The sequence below is a fragment of the Panicum virgatum genome, chromosome 8K (assembly GCF_016808335.1).
Source record: "Panicum virgatum strain AP13 chromosome 8K, P.virgatum_v5, whole genome shotgun sequence".
NCBI classification, from domain to species: domain Eukaryota; kingdom Viridiplantae; phylum Streptophyta; class Magnoliopsida; order Poales; family Poaceae; genus Panicum; species Panicum virgatum.
The window spans coordinates 12,738,227-12,753,005 of NC_053143.1; the positions used below are offsets into that span (position 1 = coordinate 12,738,227).

General features: G+C 45.7%; 1 protein-coding gene across 1 annotated transcript; it reads left to right on the forward strand.

Annotated features, from left to right (window-relative positions):
* Positions 1 to 2,602: 2,602 nt before the first annotated feature.
* LOC120645458 lies at positions 2,603 to 5,223 on the forward strand. The gene is made up of 8 exons (XM_039922240.1): positions 2,603 to 2,676; positions 3,157 to 3,212; positions 3,299 to 3,457; positions 3,684 to 3,928; positions 4,017 to 4,229; positions 4,309 to 4,401; positions 4,672 to 4,776; positions 4,861 to 5,223. Exons 1-8 carry the CDS (start codon positions 2,603 to 2,605, stop codon positions 5,221 to 5,223), a joined length of 1,308 nt encoding a protein of 435 aa, XP_039778174.1.
* The last annotated feature ends 9,556 nt before the right edge of the window (positions 5,224 to 14,779 follow it).

A 14,779-nucleotide genomic window follows, 5' to 3' on the forward strand; every position in this document is an offset into this window, starting at 1 on the left:
TTTTCCTTTTGCACACGTGAAGCGTCTCTTCCCGGATTAACCGGCTTCGTTTTCCTTTTCCATACCTTCTTTATATTGTGTTTCCAATATGGTCTTCTAACAAATATTTCATACAATAATTTGTATAGCGAATTTATGCATCAAAGTTGTGTGAGAAATGTTTCCGATAATATTCATGTGGAAGTTACGTTTAAAACTATCCTTAGGTAAGTAGGGTAAAAAATTATGCGTAAAAGTTGTACGTGTCATCGAAGTTGTGCTAAAAAAGCTATCACACAAAAAGTTGATTGGAAAAAATTATAGGTAAAAGTTATGTATATTGTAAAAGATGTGCTGAAAAGTTATCATAACTAGTTACACTGAAAAAATACCATCTTATATCTGATATCTATCTAGAAGAAGTTATACGTGCATATATCTAAAAGTAGGAAGTCGTGTAGAAGGAAACTTTCCAAAAAAAAAGACAAATCGCATGCTGTCTGATCGAGCGCTAGCAAGGCTCCTGGCGCGCGCACGCCGATTAGCACAGCCCCTATTCCGTCGTCCGAGCAGCCACCCCCGACGGCAAATCGAGCTGCGCCGCTGGCCGCCCCCGACGGTGAATCGAGCTTCGCCGCTGGCCGCCCCCGACGGCGAATCGAGCTTCTGAACTGTTGTCCTTCTGAAACAAAACTGAAACCAACTTGCTGAATTATGTCAGCCATTCATGCATTCAGAGACAAAGTCACATTTAAGCAGACAATTTATATTGTAGGAAATTGTGAACTAAATTTCCTTGCAGAGGTGCTGGATAAGGCGACCAGCTGAGGTGCTGACTGATAGGCCGTGGCACCCTTTTTCTTTTTCTTTTACAAATTTTCATCCTTTTTTGGATAAATTTCGTGGAAAAACAAATTCATATCCATTTAAAATCTCTAATAATTAAGTAGATCAAATTAAAAGTAAATGCAATTCAACCATATATAGTTTGTGGCATAATGTTTGAAAATATCTTATACTTACAATGCAAGTAGGGTTGAAAACGGTCGGAAAAAATCCCGTCCCGTCCCATACTGTATTCCCATTTAGTCCCGTTCATTTTTGTATTTCTCAGTATTTCCGGAAAAATACAGTAACGGTATGGAAAATGGGACGGGGTTTCCGGGAACGGGAACAGAAACTGCTGAGCTATAAAGAAATATTGTAATATCAGTATGCACAAGCCATGGAGCTTGGTGATCGAACTTTGAAATTGTGCTTGTCAGCTTGTGTCATTGTGTGACTTGTGTGATTTTATCTTAAATTGTATTGTGAATTGTGATTGATATTCTGGTTAACTTTTCGGTTACCGCCCGTTTCCGTTGAGTTTCCGGTAAACTATAATGGTAACGGAAACAGTTTAGGGTGTTTCCCGCCCGTTCCCGTTCGTTTTCATCCCTAAATGCAAGAGAAATTGATGGTGTAAAAAAGTATTAGTATTTTCGTGGAAACATTTTCCTTCTATCATTTTCCTTCTATCATATTTTAATTATTTCAACTTTTATAATATAGATAGATATAGATATGCCCATTATAACGAAGTATTGAATTATACATATACAAATACTGTGAACAAAATGTACCCATGTACAAGTATTTTTTTTTTACCAATTTACGGTGTCACAAATAATATTATGTAGTCTAGCACAATGCTGTTCTAGAAGTTTCAGATGTGCCCCCCAATGCAAAACATGCGCGGCAAGCCAAAACATTCGCAACCGCGAGTCTAACCCCAATTTTCGACCCACTGGCGCGAAGCCTAAAAAAGCCCATGGTAAACTTGACCAAACTACCCAGCCACGATTCTCATATTCACGATCCTGCTGCATATCGACATGCACCCTTGCGAAGGTTACCTTAGTAATTTTCCATGGTAGCCACCAAATATCAGGGTCTCCCCCCGCCACCCCCTGCATAGAGCCAGGAAATCCCCCAAATCCATCTCAAACCCTAGGCTTGTCCTCCATTCGGCCGCCACCTCCTTCCTCATCTCCTCTGCCTTCCGCGGCGCCGTCGAACCTCTACTGCACCAGCGCACCACATCATCACCGAATCACATCGAGCAGACGCAAGTTCTCGTGATGCCAATTACAGGTGGACCGAGGAATGGCCACAGACGCAAGTTTGTAGGTACTGGGCTTCCTAACCTTTCTAGCTTTTGACTATTACTTATTGCTGTGCATGTGCTTCTTGGTAAAATATTCCGTGATTCTGTGCATGTGCGTCAGTAAGTCCAGTCTAGAGAGCATGAGTTCTCGAATATTCCTGTGTCAATTTGGTATTATCTGTCAATTTGCTAAGCTTCCTGTGCTGTTTGACAGATTATTTGTAAGCTTGTGGTTGCACAACATTAAATCGTGTGATGTTAATTTATTTTGCTAAGAACTGAAGTCCTGTTCAACGAATAGTAATTTGTCTATCATATTTTCACTTCACTTAGAAATGAATCTGTATGAAGCGTTGCGTCTACAACAATGTATGCGGAATGGTTCAAGGCTGCAACAGCTTGGACTTCCTGTTCCAGCCACCATGCTTGGAGAAAATGGAGGCATTCCTCCTTACAAGAATTTGCCAAAGCGTAGTAATGGCCAAGACTCTGATTCTGATTACGATCCTGACCAGTGTGAAGGCGATTTGTGTGCTGCTAACAAAGCTAAGGTGCTAATTCCTCTATCTTGTGAGGGCTTAACATGTTACTTGTTTGCTAATGCAATTTAATTCTGTGCAAGCCTTGTTGATCGATCTATGTTTGCATTTATTTGTAGGAAGCATTGAAGGTCTCAAACAAGACTTGCAAGGAAACCAGTAGCAAAAGTTCTGCTGACATGCAGGGGCGGAGCCAGAAAGTCATTTTTTCCATTGTTAGGGGGGGCCAACCATACAAATTTATATAAAAATTTAACCAAAATTTAAATTTCTAGTGTAAATTTTTGGATCATAGGGGGGGCCAGGCCCCTGCCCGCCCCCCCCCCCCTCCCTCCGCCCCTGCTGACATGGCTCCTGGTGGGGTGAAGCCTCGGCCTAAGAAGACAGTTGTTGCAGATCAGCAAACAACTGGAGGACTAAAAGGCCTAAGAGAAGCTTGGCAGCAAGTGACATTCCTGTGCCAACTCCAACTCCATCCGTTTCTCGTGCCAGGCAAGATGAAGAAAATGTTGGCAACTTTGATGACCACCTACATCCCTTTGTTCAAGGCAAGTTCTACAACCATGCTTGTTACCAATTTTATGTTTGCTTTGACTGGATGATTAGCACATTTTTACTGTCTGCCTATTTTTAGATGATAGTTTTGACCAGCTTAACAGCAACATCTCTGTTGTCAATGGAAGTGATGGCATTGACAACCAGCAATGTAATGGTACTTCCCTACCTGATGGGCACAACCTGGTGGCTATCGAAGTAGATCATTCTGCCCAACCTGATGCCAATGACACTGAAGGCATGTTTTTGCACTCCATTCCTGTTATCCATATTCTTTGAGTTCCATAGTGTTTGTTTGATGCATCCAAAATATGTCATGTTAATTGAATGTGCTGTGCTATATAGTAATAGTGTCTTTTCACTTTAATAACCTGATTATCTTGTCAAGTAGCCTTTTCATTATCACCATGGATCCAAGTTGTTTTCATCTGACTAGTTCCTATTTTGTGTACATGCACAACCAGAAGAGGAGCCATGCATAAGGGGGTCTAATATGGGAAAAGCTCTCGAAAGGTTGTCACGGGCTCGGCGTGGCAAACTGGCAGTAGTCATTACTGAAGGGAAGAAAAGGCCAGTAGTACCTCTTGTTGCGGCAAAGTTTGCAACTGAATGCAATATTGCAGTGAGGAACGATATTCCTATATTGAAGAACTGGAAGGAATACAAGAAGCAACCTGGGCTCCTAAGAATATTGATGGGGAGACTTAAGGTAAGTGCATACTCAATTCCTTTGCACCTTGAATGTTTCTTTATTTAAAAATATTGAAGTTCATGTGAATGCTCTTTCATTTGAATAGATAAAGTTTGATATCGATATTAATGCTGCTCCTGTTAAAAAGGCTTGCTATGAGATGATGAAATCCGCAGTTCGCCAACAACGTTACAAGCTGAAGAAAAAGTACTTTAATCCTTACCCACTCCACTTAGTCACCAAAACTTCTCCTGTCAAGTCTATGACTGATACACAGTGGAATGATCTTGTGGAATTCTGGAAGACTCCCCAAAAAATTGTATGTTCTATGCTGAAAGCCTGAAAGTCAATATATTGCCTTCAAAGTTTATTTGACATGTATGCTGTTCTTGGTGTAGGAAGCTTGCGAAACAAACAAAACCAACCGAGGCAACATTAAGTACCATCAAACAACTGGCTCTCGCAGCTACGAGGTCCACTTGGAAAATTTGGTAAGTTACATATGTCATTGTGCAACCATATAGTGTGATGAAGTAGTCAATATTTCAGTTGCACATGTTTTTTTCAAATTTTAGCAAATGAAAAAATCAATATGATCATAAGGCCATGATCTGTTTCCAATTTATGCAGAATATTACTACATCTTGCACATATAATGAATGCCCTTTATGATGAAGTGCACGTGCATGTTGTTTCTTCATTTTCTCTTCTATGAAGTGTTGTGAACATGTGAGTTAACTGCACCTATGTATTGTTTCCAGGGAGACAAGTACAAAGATCAGGAACTTGATGCACTGGATTTATTCAAGGAGTGCCACTACAGCAACAAAAAAAATGGCTATACAGTTGTTGTCCAGTCTGCTATTGTAAGAAAGTTTTCAAACAAAGCTTATTGCAATGCTAACTTTTTACTATATCTAATAAACTATATTTGTTGCCTACACTGCTAGACTCAAATGGAAACCAGGATCGCCGAACCTGCAGAAGAACAAGAAACAAGGTCTGTGACAGAGGTCGTGGCAGGCGTGCTTGCTCAGAACACTAAGAAGAACACATTTCTGCAAAATGTGGGGATCCACAACAACCAACCTACATCTGGTGAACAAAACCTTCAAGCTGAACTATTGGCACAAAGGGAAAATGCTGAGCTTCGATTGCTGGTCAACTCTCAGCGAGAACAGATGCATGAGTTGTCCACGAAGCTACAAGAAACAGAGCAAGCAAGGACTAGGGACCGTGTAGAGATGGCAAAGAAGCAAGCAGAGACTGATGCAAAACTTGAACTTGTGTTAAGTATGCTTCAGCGGCATTAGTCTACGGGGTAAGCTGGTCTCGGTCTCTTAGAAATATAGTTTCTGTGAAGCTATGCTAGCTAAGATGGAACCTATCTTTTGCGACTTCATTTGTTTTGCGGTTGCTGCCCTGTTGAGGTCATCCTTTTGCTGCTGCAAACTGCATGCATTCTGTGTTTCAACAGAATGCAAGCATTTTGCTGTTACTCCAGGGCTGGAGGGGTTGAAGTGTCTAGTGCAAACTGTGATTTGCTTGTGGACAAGAACTTGTGTTGTATCTGATGTGCAATTTGAAATCTGATGTGCTATTTGATCAGAACATATGTTTATGTTTATTTGCTGAATGTTGTATTTGAATCTGTCATGTTGACAAATCTGGGATGATTGTGCTTTTCTACTGTGGGTTGGGCTTCGTAGATGGGCTGTATTTATTTTCCTGGGCTGAAATGATCAGGCGAAAAATTATGGGCCATTTATTGTTGGCTGAATATTAAAGGCTGTTGTTATATGGATCCAAAAATTAATATGCCAAATTTAGCCTGCTACATTCTTGGGTTGGATTTGCTTTTATTGCTTGCATTAACTTGGCCCAAAGGAATAAAGACCGAAAGCTGTAGATAGGCCATATTTGGGCTGCCATGTAAATGGGCTCCATCTTAGTTGGCAAACACATCAGCAGGTTGTGACAATCAATTTCGTCACAAACCATCGGGCTTGAGTTGGGCCTGGGTCATGCAAAGTGGGCTTGAAGGATTTTATGACGATAGAAGAACATCATAGATAGCTGCGAATCTATGACATTTTTAGAGATTCGTCATCCCAGTTGATCTATGACGCGAGATACATGACAGTTTCAAATTTCGTCATAGATTCTGTTTTATGACAGTTTTTGGGATATTGTGACGAATTGTTTCTGTCATGTATCTCAACTATTCTTGTAGTGCTCGCCCACGCCGCTGCAGCGCCCTCGCCGGCTTTGCCGCCTCGGCGCTCACGCCTTCAGTGCTGCCACTGTTCGCGTTGACGGCGAGCTACCGCAGCCCACGCCGTCGCCGTCCTTGCGCGACGCCGCTGCTGCTCTCCTCGCCTATAAAAGGAGCAAGGCCGTGACGAGCCCCGTCACCAGCCCAAGCGCACCGAGCCGCTTCGCTCCACCAGCTGAACCACTCCTCCCGAGCCCAACTCACTCACGAAACGAAGCTCCAATAATTGATCCTCTTCCTCGAGCTGTTCCACGCCAAGGTGAGATGGCAGGCAGCTCCCCCGACCATTAACTCCACTAATAAAGGCCCAAAACACCCCCAGGCCGTGAGCACTTAATCCAAATCATTCTACCAATCAATACTGTAAACTCAAAATCTCCTTCATATCAACTCCTTTTCACGTAACTCTTTTTCCTCCTATTTTCATCTCCATTTGAGCTTATTGCTTGCTTGTGTTTGTTTGCCGGTTGTGCCGTTCTCGCCCGTAGATCACGGAGTGACCGAGGAGGAGCCCGCCAAGGAGCCAGAAGACCCGTACCACGAGCAGGAAGCCGCCGCCGACGACGCGTACGCAAGCGAAGGCAAGTTTCATCGACCCCTACGTGAGCGGTTGCATCCATGTGAGGACGTTTAGCTGTAGCCTGGGTCTAGGATCGATTACATATACCAGTACTTGAGTGATTGAGTGTGCTCATGCATGCATCTGAGTAGTCATGCATATCCAGAACTGAGAATATGATACGAAGGGATCTGGCTGAGGCCAGGGCAGCTGGGTATGCTGGAGCCGGCGCTACCATGGTGGTAGACTGGCAGGTGAGTGCTACCGTGGTGGTAGGCTCGAGTTGACATGTTGAGGGATGGTTGCTGCCCTGGTGAACCATAAGGACCGAGTTGTTTTGACATCTCACCTAGCTTGCTTTAGTACGACCACAGGTTCCGGTATGGGCCGGACTTAGCCTAATCCCACTGGTTAGCCTGACGGTCGCAGGGATGGTTTACGGGTATAGACCATTGGGGTCAGGGCCCGAGGGTTTGTGCGGCCGGGCTGGGGCGTGACCACGGCTGGGTGTCGGCTATGTCGGTTGTCCGTTCGGGCAGCCGAGCGTGTGGGTACAGTGTACGACCTCTGCAGAGTGTATAATCCATTCGAATGGTCCGTGTCCACGGTATGGACAGGCTACGGTGTGGTCCTGACAACTAGTGAGCTACCTATTGTGAGTTGTGTCGGGAAGAGTTGCATACCATTAGCTGCATTATTAGTAGAATGTGCTTATTATGCGTCGTGCATGTCATTTCCCCTCCCGTAGGGTGAGGTGGAGCTTGCTGAGTACTTTTGTACTCACCCCTGTTGATCTTTCTCCAGAGGATCCTGACTTTGTGCCAGAAGACTACGAGTAGATCGTGTCCGCACCCAAGCTGATCGAGTGGAGCCGTGATGGATGAAGAGCTAGTCCTTCATGTCGCTATGCTAGTTGTTATCCTATGGTTGTTCTGTGTAGCTTTGTGTTGTCACTTTACTCCTCATGTACGTGTTAAATAAAGCTCTGTATGACTCTGGACTCCACTTGATGTAACATGTATTATGCCGGAGACCTTATTCGGTAATTAATACATGGTTTAGCCTTGATCTTCGGGTCGGGGCGCTTCAGGTGGTATCAGAGCCATGCTTGGCTGTAGGACGCGAACCGGTAGTAAACGATGACCGTAGGAGCCGTAGGATGGTCAATCCTTGAAAATATATTACTCCTTAAACTTTGTCCTTGTTATGCTAACCCTACCCTTGAAAATCAGATGGCGGATGACTGGACCACCACCTACTGCATCAACGAAGATGGATTCCCCAGAGTGCTTTATGCTGCCACAGTGCGACTTGGTATTCCGGAACGACCGGAGTACATGGGTCGCGAGTTCATGGAGCATGGCACCGAAAGCTGTGAGGTCACCATCCATATTGGCGCCAGTGATAAGTACTTAGAGATGCAACCCTGGAGCGTCACCGCCACCGGAGCCCGTATGCCTGACACCATTCAACTTGCAGCTCGCAAGGCGCTGCGGTACCTGTGCCAGATGTTTGAATGGCACTTGGGTTCCACTCCCATGAAGTACTTTCCACCGCTGGACCGTAGCCGTCCTGCTTGGGCGGCGAGGATCCGCAACCTGGAGAGCCCCACAGGGACAGAGAAGAACCCCACAGTTGTCGCTATGTCTGGCTATTTGCTTAGCCTCGACGATTTGTGCGACCAACTGCATCAGCGTGTGAGAGATTTAATCCAGCGTGCTGAGGAAGCGGAGTCCCGTTGGCGTAGGACTAAACTGGCCGTAGCCCAGGCAGAAGCCCGAGCAGCCGGAGTTGAAAGCCGCCTTGCCATGGCCGAAGAGAACCTTAGGGAGCAGGCAGATCGCCACAGTCAGCTCCTTAGGGGTGTCTACCTAGTGGACCGTGCCAAGCGCAAGGAACGCCATCCCAGGACTGCCGCGGAGCTGCCAATCCTAGAGGGAATTCTGCTATGTTCCTCGTCCCAACCACGCAGGAGGATTTGTGAATCAGTGCCGCCCACGCCTCCCGCATCTCCCCGAGATCCCGGAAACAGTGACCCCGAAGACCGTGTTTTAGGGTTCAGTAGTCGAGTCGTCCCGGCCGACCCTTAAAAGTCGAGCCGCATTATTGTAATCCGTCATGTCATGTACCCCTGCTTGTTTGAATGAATGCTTGTTTGGTGCTTGAATGATTTGTTTGTGTGCATTGTGCGGTACAAAATATTTTATATATACAAATATACCCCAGCATTATGCTAGGGGAGTCACCTAATCTTGCCCTCCTTGACCGTAGATGTCTCGTCGCTCGAGCCGAGTCCAGGGACTCCATGCTCAGGAAGACGGTGACGAGGTCAACCCGAGAAACCAAGCCCCTCTGAATGTAGCCTCGGAAGCACTAGAAAATGGACAACTACCGCCGCTACCTCCCCGTGCCCCAGCACCCATTGACATGGCAGCCATACTGCAGCAGCAGAACCAACTCCTTCAAGTTCTTGTGACCACTCTCACAGCTCAAGCTCAAGGCAATCTTGGCAACAATAGACCTGCAATGCATCATAATGGCAATGGCAGTAGAATTGCAGATTTCAACCGCCTGCAGCCACCTAAGTTTGGAGGATCTGATAACCCGATGGAGGCAGATGATTGGCTACGAGAAATTGAAATGAAGCTTGAAGTGGTCCATGCAGATGATAGAGATAAGGTTTTGCTCGTAGTACAGCAGTTAAAGGGACCAGCCCTTGCTTGGTGGCAGAGTTACCGGGAAATAAATGAAAACGCTAATGAGATGGTATGGGCTGACTTTGTCAAGATCTTCAGAGAACATCACATTCCCAGCAGTGTTATGAAGCTCAAGAGGGATGAGTTCAGAAAGCTTCGTCAAGGTGGTATGACTGTGATAGAGTATCTTCATAAGTTCACAGAGTTGTCTCGTTATGCACCAGAGGATATCAATGATGACGAGAAGAAGCAAGAAGCCTTTCTTGGTGGGCTTAACCCTGAAATCAGGACCTTGGTTGAAGTCACCACCCACAGTGACTTTAATGCTATGGTCAACAGGGCCATCACCACTGAGAGGAACAGAAAGGCAGAACTCAGTGAACGCAAACGTCGGTTTGAAAGCAAGAAGCCCCAGCAGTTGGAGAAGTTCCAGAGGACCCAGTATCCGGCTCACTCAGGTCCAAGGAGCCAGGGTGCCTTTTCATTCAAAGCGCAGCCCGGTTCTTTCCAGAAGCCCACTCAGTCAGCTCCTGTTATGAAGACCCAGAGTACCTTCCGCACCCAACAGACTGGCGGAAGTCAAGTAACCAATGTGAAGACCTGTTTCCACTGCCGCGAAGCCGGACACTACAAGGCCAACTGTCCGTATCTCAATCAACCCGCTCCTTCTGTTTTCTCCAACTCTGTTCAAGGACCAAAGCAGCCAACTGGAGCCAACCGTGCAACACCAGCTAAGAGCCAGCAACAGTCCTTCGGCAAGGCAAAAGTGAATCATGTGAATGCTGAAGAAGCAGAGGATGCACCAGGAGTGATTCTCGGTGAGTTTCTGGTCCAATCAGCTCTAGCCTCAGTGCTTTTTGATTCTGGAGCATCGCATTCCTTTATATCCTCCCACTTTGTGGAAAAGCATGATATACCTACTATAGCCCTTAAGAGGCCACTAATGACCCGTTCCCCTGGAGGTCATATACCTTGCCACTTAGGTGTTTTAGATATCCCTATAAACCTAAGTGGGGTAGTATTCCTTGCCGACCTAGTAGTCCTTACTTCCAAAGGGATAGATGTCATACTCGGTATGGACTGGCTCACCAAGCACCGCGGAAACATAGCCTGTGCTGAGAGAGCAGTGACAGTCACCAACCGCCAAGGGTTAACAGTCACATGCCAAATCCAGCCTAGCCTGTCAGACTCCATGGTGAACCACATCCAAGCAGAATCCCCAGAAGATGTGCCAGTAGTTCGGGAATTCGCAGATGTGTTCCCAGATGAATTACCCGGTATGCCTCCAGAAAGAGATGTAGAGTTCACTATTGACTTAGTCCCTGGAACTAAGCCTATAGCAAAGAATGCCTATCGGTTAGCAGCCCCAGAGCTTGCCGAGTTGAAGAAGCAGCTTGAAGAGCTTCAACAAAAGGGATTTATTAGACCCGCTGCTTCTCCTTGGGGAGCCCCAGTGCTCTTTGTGAAGAAGAAAGATGGAAGCATGAGACTTTGTGTGGACTACCGTGATCTGAATGCAGTCACCATCAAGAACAAGTACCCTCTGCCTCGGATTGATGACCTGTTTGATCAGCTGAAGGGAGCTAAGTTCTTCTCCAAGATAGATCTAAGGTCAGGTTATCATCAGCTCAGAGTTCGACAAGAGGACATATCTAAGACAGCCTTTAGGACCCGTTATGGCCAGTATGAGTTCACAGTGATGCCTTTTGGTCTGACCAATGCCCCTGCCTTTTTCATGACCCTCATGAATAAGGTGTTTATGGAGGAGTTAGATCGGTTTGTTGTGGTATTCATAGACGACATACTGGTCTACTCTAAGAGTGCTGAGGAGCATGGACAACATCTCAGAATTGTGCTGGGAAAGCTCAGAAAACACCAGTTGTATGCCAAGTTTAGCAAGTGTGAATTCTGGCTGCAGAGAGTCAGTTTTCTGGGTCATGTCTTAACAGCTGAAGGTGTTGAAGTGGACCCAGAAAAGGTCAAGGCAGTATCAGAATGGAAGCAGCCAACCTCAGCCTCGGAGATCAGGAGTTTCTTGGGATTAGCCGGCTATTACCGAAGATTCATCGAAGGTTTCTCTAAGATAGCCCGGCCTATGACTGAGTTACTTCGGAAGGACACGAAGTTTGTTTGGTCTGAAGCTTGCGAGAGAAATTTTCAAGAGTTGAAGAGGCGACTAACTTCTGCCCCAGTGCTAGTCTTGCCAGATAATCAGAAGAGCTTTGTCGTTTATTGCGACGCATCCCGACAAGGATTGGGTTGTGTGCTTATGCAAGAAGGAAGAGTTGTAGCTTATGCCTCAAGACAGTTGAGAGCACATGAGCAGAACTACCCCACCCATGACTTGGAGTTAGCTGCAGTGGTGCATGCCCTCAAGATTTGGAGACATTATCTGATTGGGAATAAGTGTGAAATCTACACGGATCACAAGAGCCTGAAGTATATTTTCACCCAATCAGACCTCAACCTTAGACAGAGAAGATGGTTGGAGTTGATCAAAGACTATGATTTGGAAATTCATTACCACCCTGGAAAGGCTAATGTGGTGGCTGATGCGCTCAGTCGTAAAGCATATTGCCATCACTTAGTCACACAAGCCCCAGAGCTGAGTGAAGAAATGAGGAAGTTGAACCTAAGGGTTGTACGCCACTCTTGCAACTATAACCTTAGTGTCCATCCTGTCCTGGATGACCAGATAAAGGAAGCTCAGATGGAGGATAAAAGATTGGTATGGATTAAAGATCGCAACAGTGAAGGCAAAGCCCCAGATTTCAGAGTAGATAAAGATGGAGTCTTGTGGTTCAAGAAGGGATTATGTGTGCCTAAGCAAGGTCATTTCCGTAGGACCATCTTGGATGAAGCCCATAACTCAGCCTATTCCATTCACCCTGGCACTACAAAAATGTACCTAGACCTTAAGGAGAAGTATTGGTGGAATGGTATGAAGGGGGATATCGCTCGATTTGTCGCTCATTGTGATGTGTGTAATAGGGTTAAGGCAGAGCATCAGAAGCCCAGTGGATTACTCCAGCCGTTGCCGATCCCAGTATGGAAGTGGGATGAAGTTAGTATGGATTTTATCACCGGTTTACCAAGAACCCAGAGTGGTCATGACTCAGTTTGGGTAATTGTTGATCGACTCACTAAAGTGGCTCACTTCATCCCAGTGCGTACCACTTATGGAGGTGATAGATTAGCCAAATTATATATTGAGCGTATTGTGAAGCTGCATGGAGTACCTAAGAGGATTGTGTCAGATAGAGGAACCCAGTTCACTTCGAGATTCTGGAGCAGGTTACATGAAGCACTTGGTACAAAGTTGGACTTCAGTTCAGCCTATCATCCTCAGACTGATGGCCAGACCGAAAGAGTTAATCAGATCCTTGAAGATATGCTAAGAGCCTGTGTTCTTACTTATGGCAAAAATTGGGAAGACAATTTGCCATATGCAGAGTTCTCTTACAACAACAGCTACCAGTCAAGCTTAAAGATGTCGCCGTTTGAAGCCCTCTACGGGAGGAAGTGTCGCACACCTCTCATGTGGACCGAAGTCGGTGACCGCATTATTGAGGGCCCAGATTTTATTAAAGAAGCAGAAGACAAGATAGCAGAAATCAGAGAGAATCTAAAGGCAGCTCAATCCCGCCAGAAAAGTTATGCCGATAAAAGAAGACGTACTCTCACCTTCGAAGTTGGAGACTATGTGTACCTTAAAGTTTCCCCAATTCGCGGCACACGCAGATTCCTGGTACGAGGGAAGTTGGCCCCACGTTACATTGGACCTTTCCCAATTATCAAGAAAGTGGGAGCGGTAGCCTATAAACTTCAGTTGCCAGCAGAGATGTCAGATGTACACGATGTATTTCATGTGTCCCAACTCAGAAAGTGCCTGCGAGTACCAGAAGAACAAGTGGCCCCAGAGACAATCGACCTGCAGGATGATCTCAGATATCAAGAGGTACCAGTAAAAATTCTGGACACTGTGACACGAAGGACCCGCAACTCAGAAGTCAGGATTTGCCGAGTTCAGTGGAGCAGGCATTCGGAAGCAGAAGCAACTTGGGAGAGAGAAGACGCACTCCGAGCCGAGTTTCCCAGTCTCTTTAGTGGTGAAGCTGAATCTCGGGGACGAGATTCAACCTAAGTGGGGTAGGTTTGTAACATCCCAGTTTTCATAACGATTAAGGGGGAGTGTTGAAATTTATAATGCAAACTTCTAGAAGGTTCTATAAAAATAAGGATAAACCATGGCATAATTTTGGTCACCATGACAAGGTTCTAGAATGTTCCACAAGAATCATAAGAAGACAAGAAGCTTGGATATTTTCTTGTCATGGTAAAATTTAGAATTTTCTAGAATTAGATATTTGTAGGGAACTTAGATATTTGTAGGGAACCTCCTAGAGTGTGACAAGTGTCACTCATCCAAGAGGGTATGGGTGCCTATATAAGGAGGGTGCCACCCCTTGCCATGCCATACTACTCCACCCCATCCCACACACATCCAAGGGCATGGTAGAAGTGAGCATAGGTAGAGTGTGCTAGGTGTGTTCCTTTGTTGCTTCAATAAGGTAAGCGTCTTTATCAGTGTTAGTCTCCCGGTTAAATTTAAGTACTTAGTGTATAAGTTGTGATCCATCGAAGGTTGGCTCTGCCACCCGGGATCACAAAAGGGTCTGGGCTTCATCGAAGGTTGGCTCTGCCACCCGGAAGCCAGCTTCATCTGTTGGTAGGCTCTGCCTCCCGGAAGCAAAAGACGGCTCTGCCGTCAAAAGGACCCGGTACACTAAGTAACTAGAAGCTGACCGACTCTGAAGTGAGTTGGTGTAGATCCTCAACTTAGTAGGGCCGCCTCAAATTCCAACAATCACTAAAATAAAACTTATGTTGCAATTAAACTAGCAACGTAAAATAATACTAACGTTATATGAGGTGTTACATAACTACTAGGTAAACTATTTTATACTCTTGCCTTGCATTAGTACATTCGTTCCCTCCAGTAACCATCATACGCATGCTTACACCTACGACAAAAATCATCTCGTTTCCATATAAGTCTCTCAAGTCACCGTACCATGCCATAATTCCCAGACAATCATGACAGCGCCTACCTCCTTTGCCATAACTTCATCATTCCCTGGAAGCCACAGAGTACCCACACCATTGACCATGAAAAGACCCGTCATGGCAGCACTCACCTCGCTAAAAATCGGGGTCGCCACGCACAGTGCCGGCCGAGATTTTTTCCGCCGAACCGCCTCACCCGCTCGCTCTCACTCGCGCACGCGCGACATGCCGGCCCCACGATGGGACCGCGCACTGCCGCCGGCATCACGCCG

Excerpts from the sequence above, each read along its gene's own strand:
- LOC120645458 (XM_039922240.1), top strand. The coding sequence starts at position 2,603 with ATGGCCAAGACTCTGATTCTGATTACGATCCTGACCAGTGTGAAGGCG. Across the intron at positions 3,929-4,016 it reads TATTGATGGGGAGACTTAAG|ATAAAGTTTGATATCGATAT; the intron begins GTAAGTGCATAC and ends TCATTTGAATAG. Across the intron at positions 4,777-4,860 it reads TTGTTGTCCAGTCTGCTATT|ACTCAAATGGAAACCAGGAT; the intron begins GTAAGAAAGTTT and ends CTACACTGCTAG.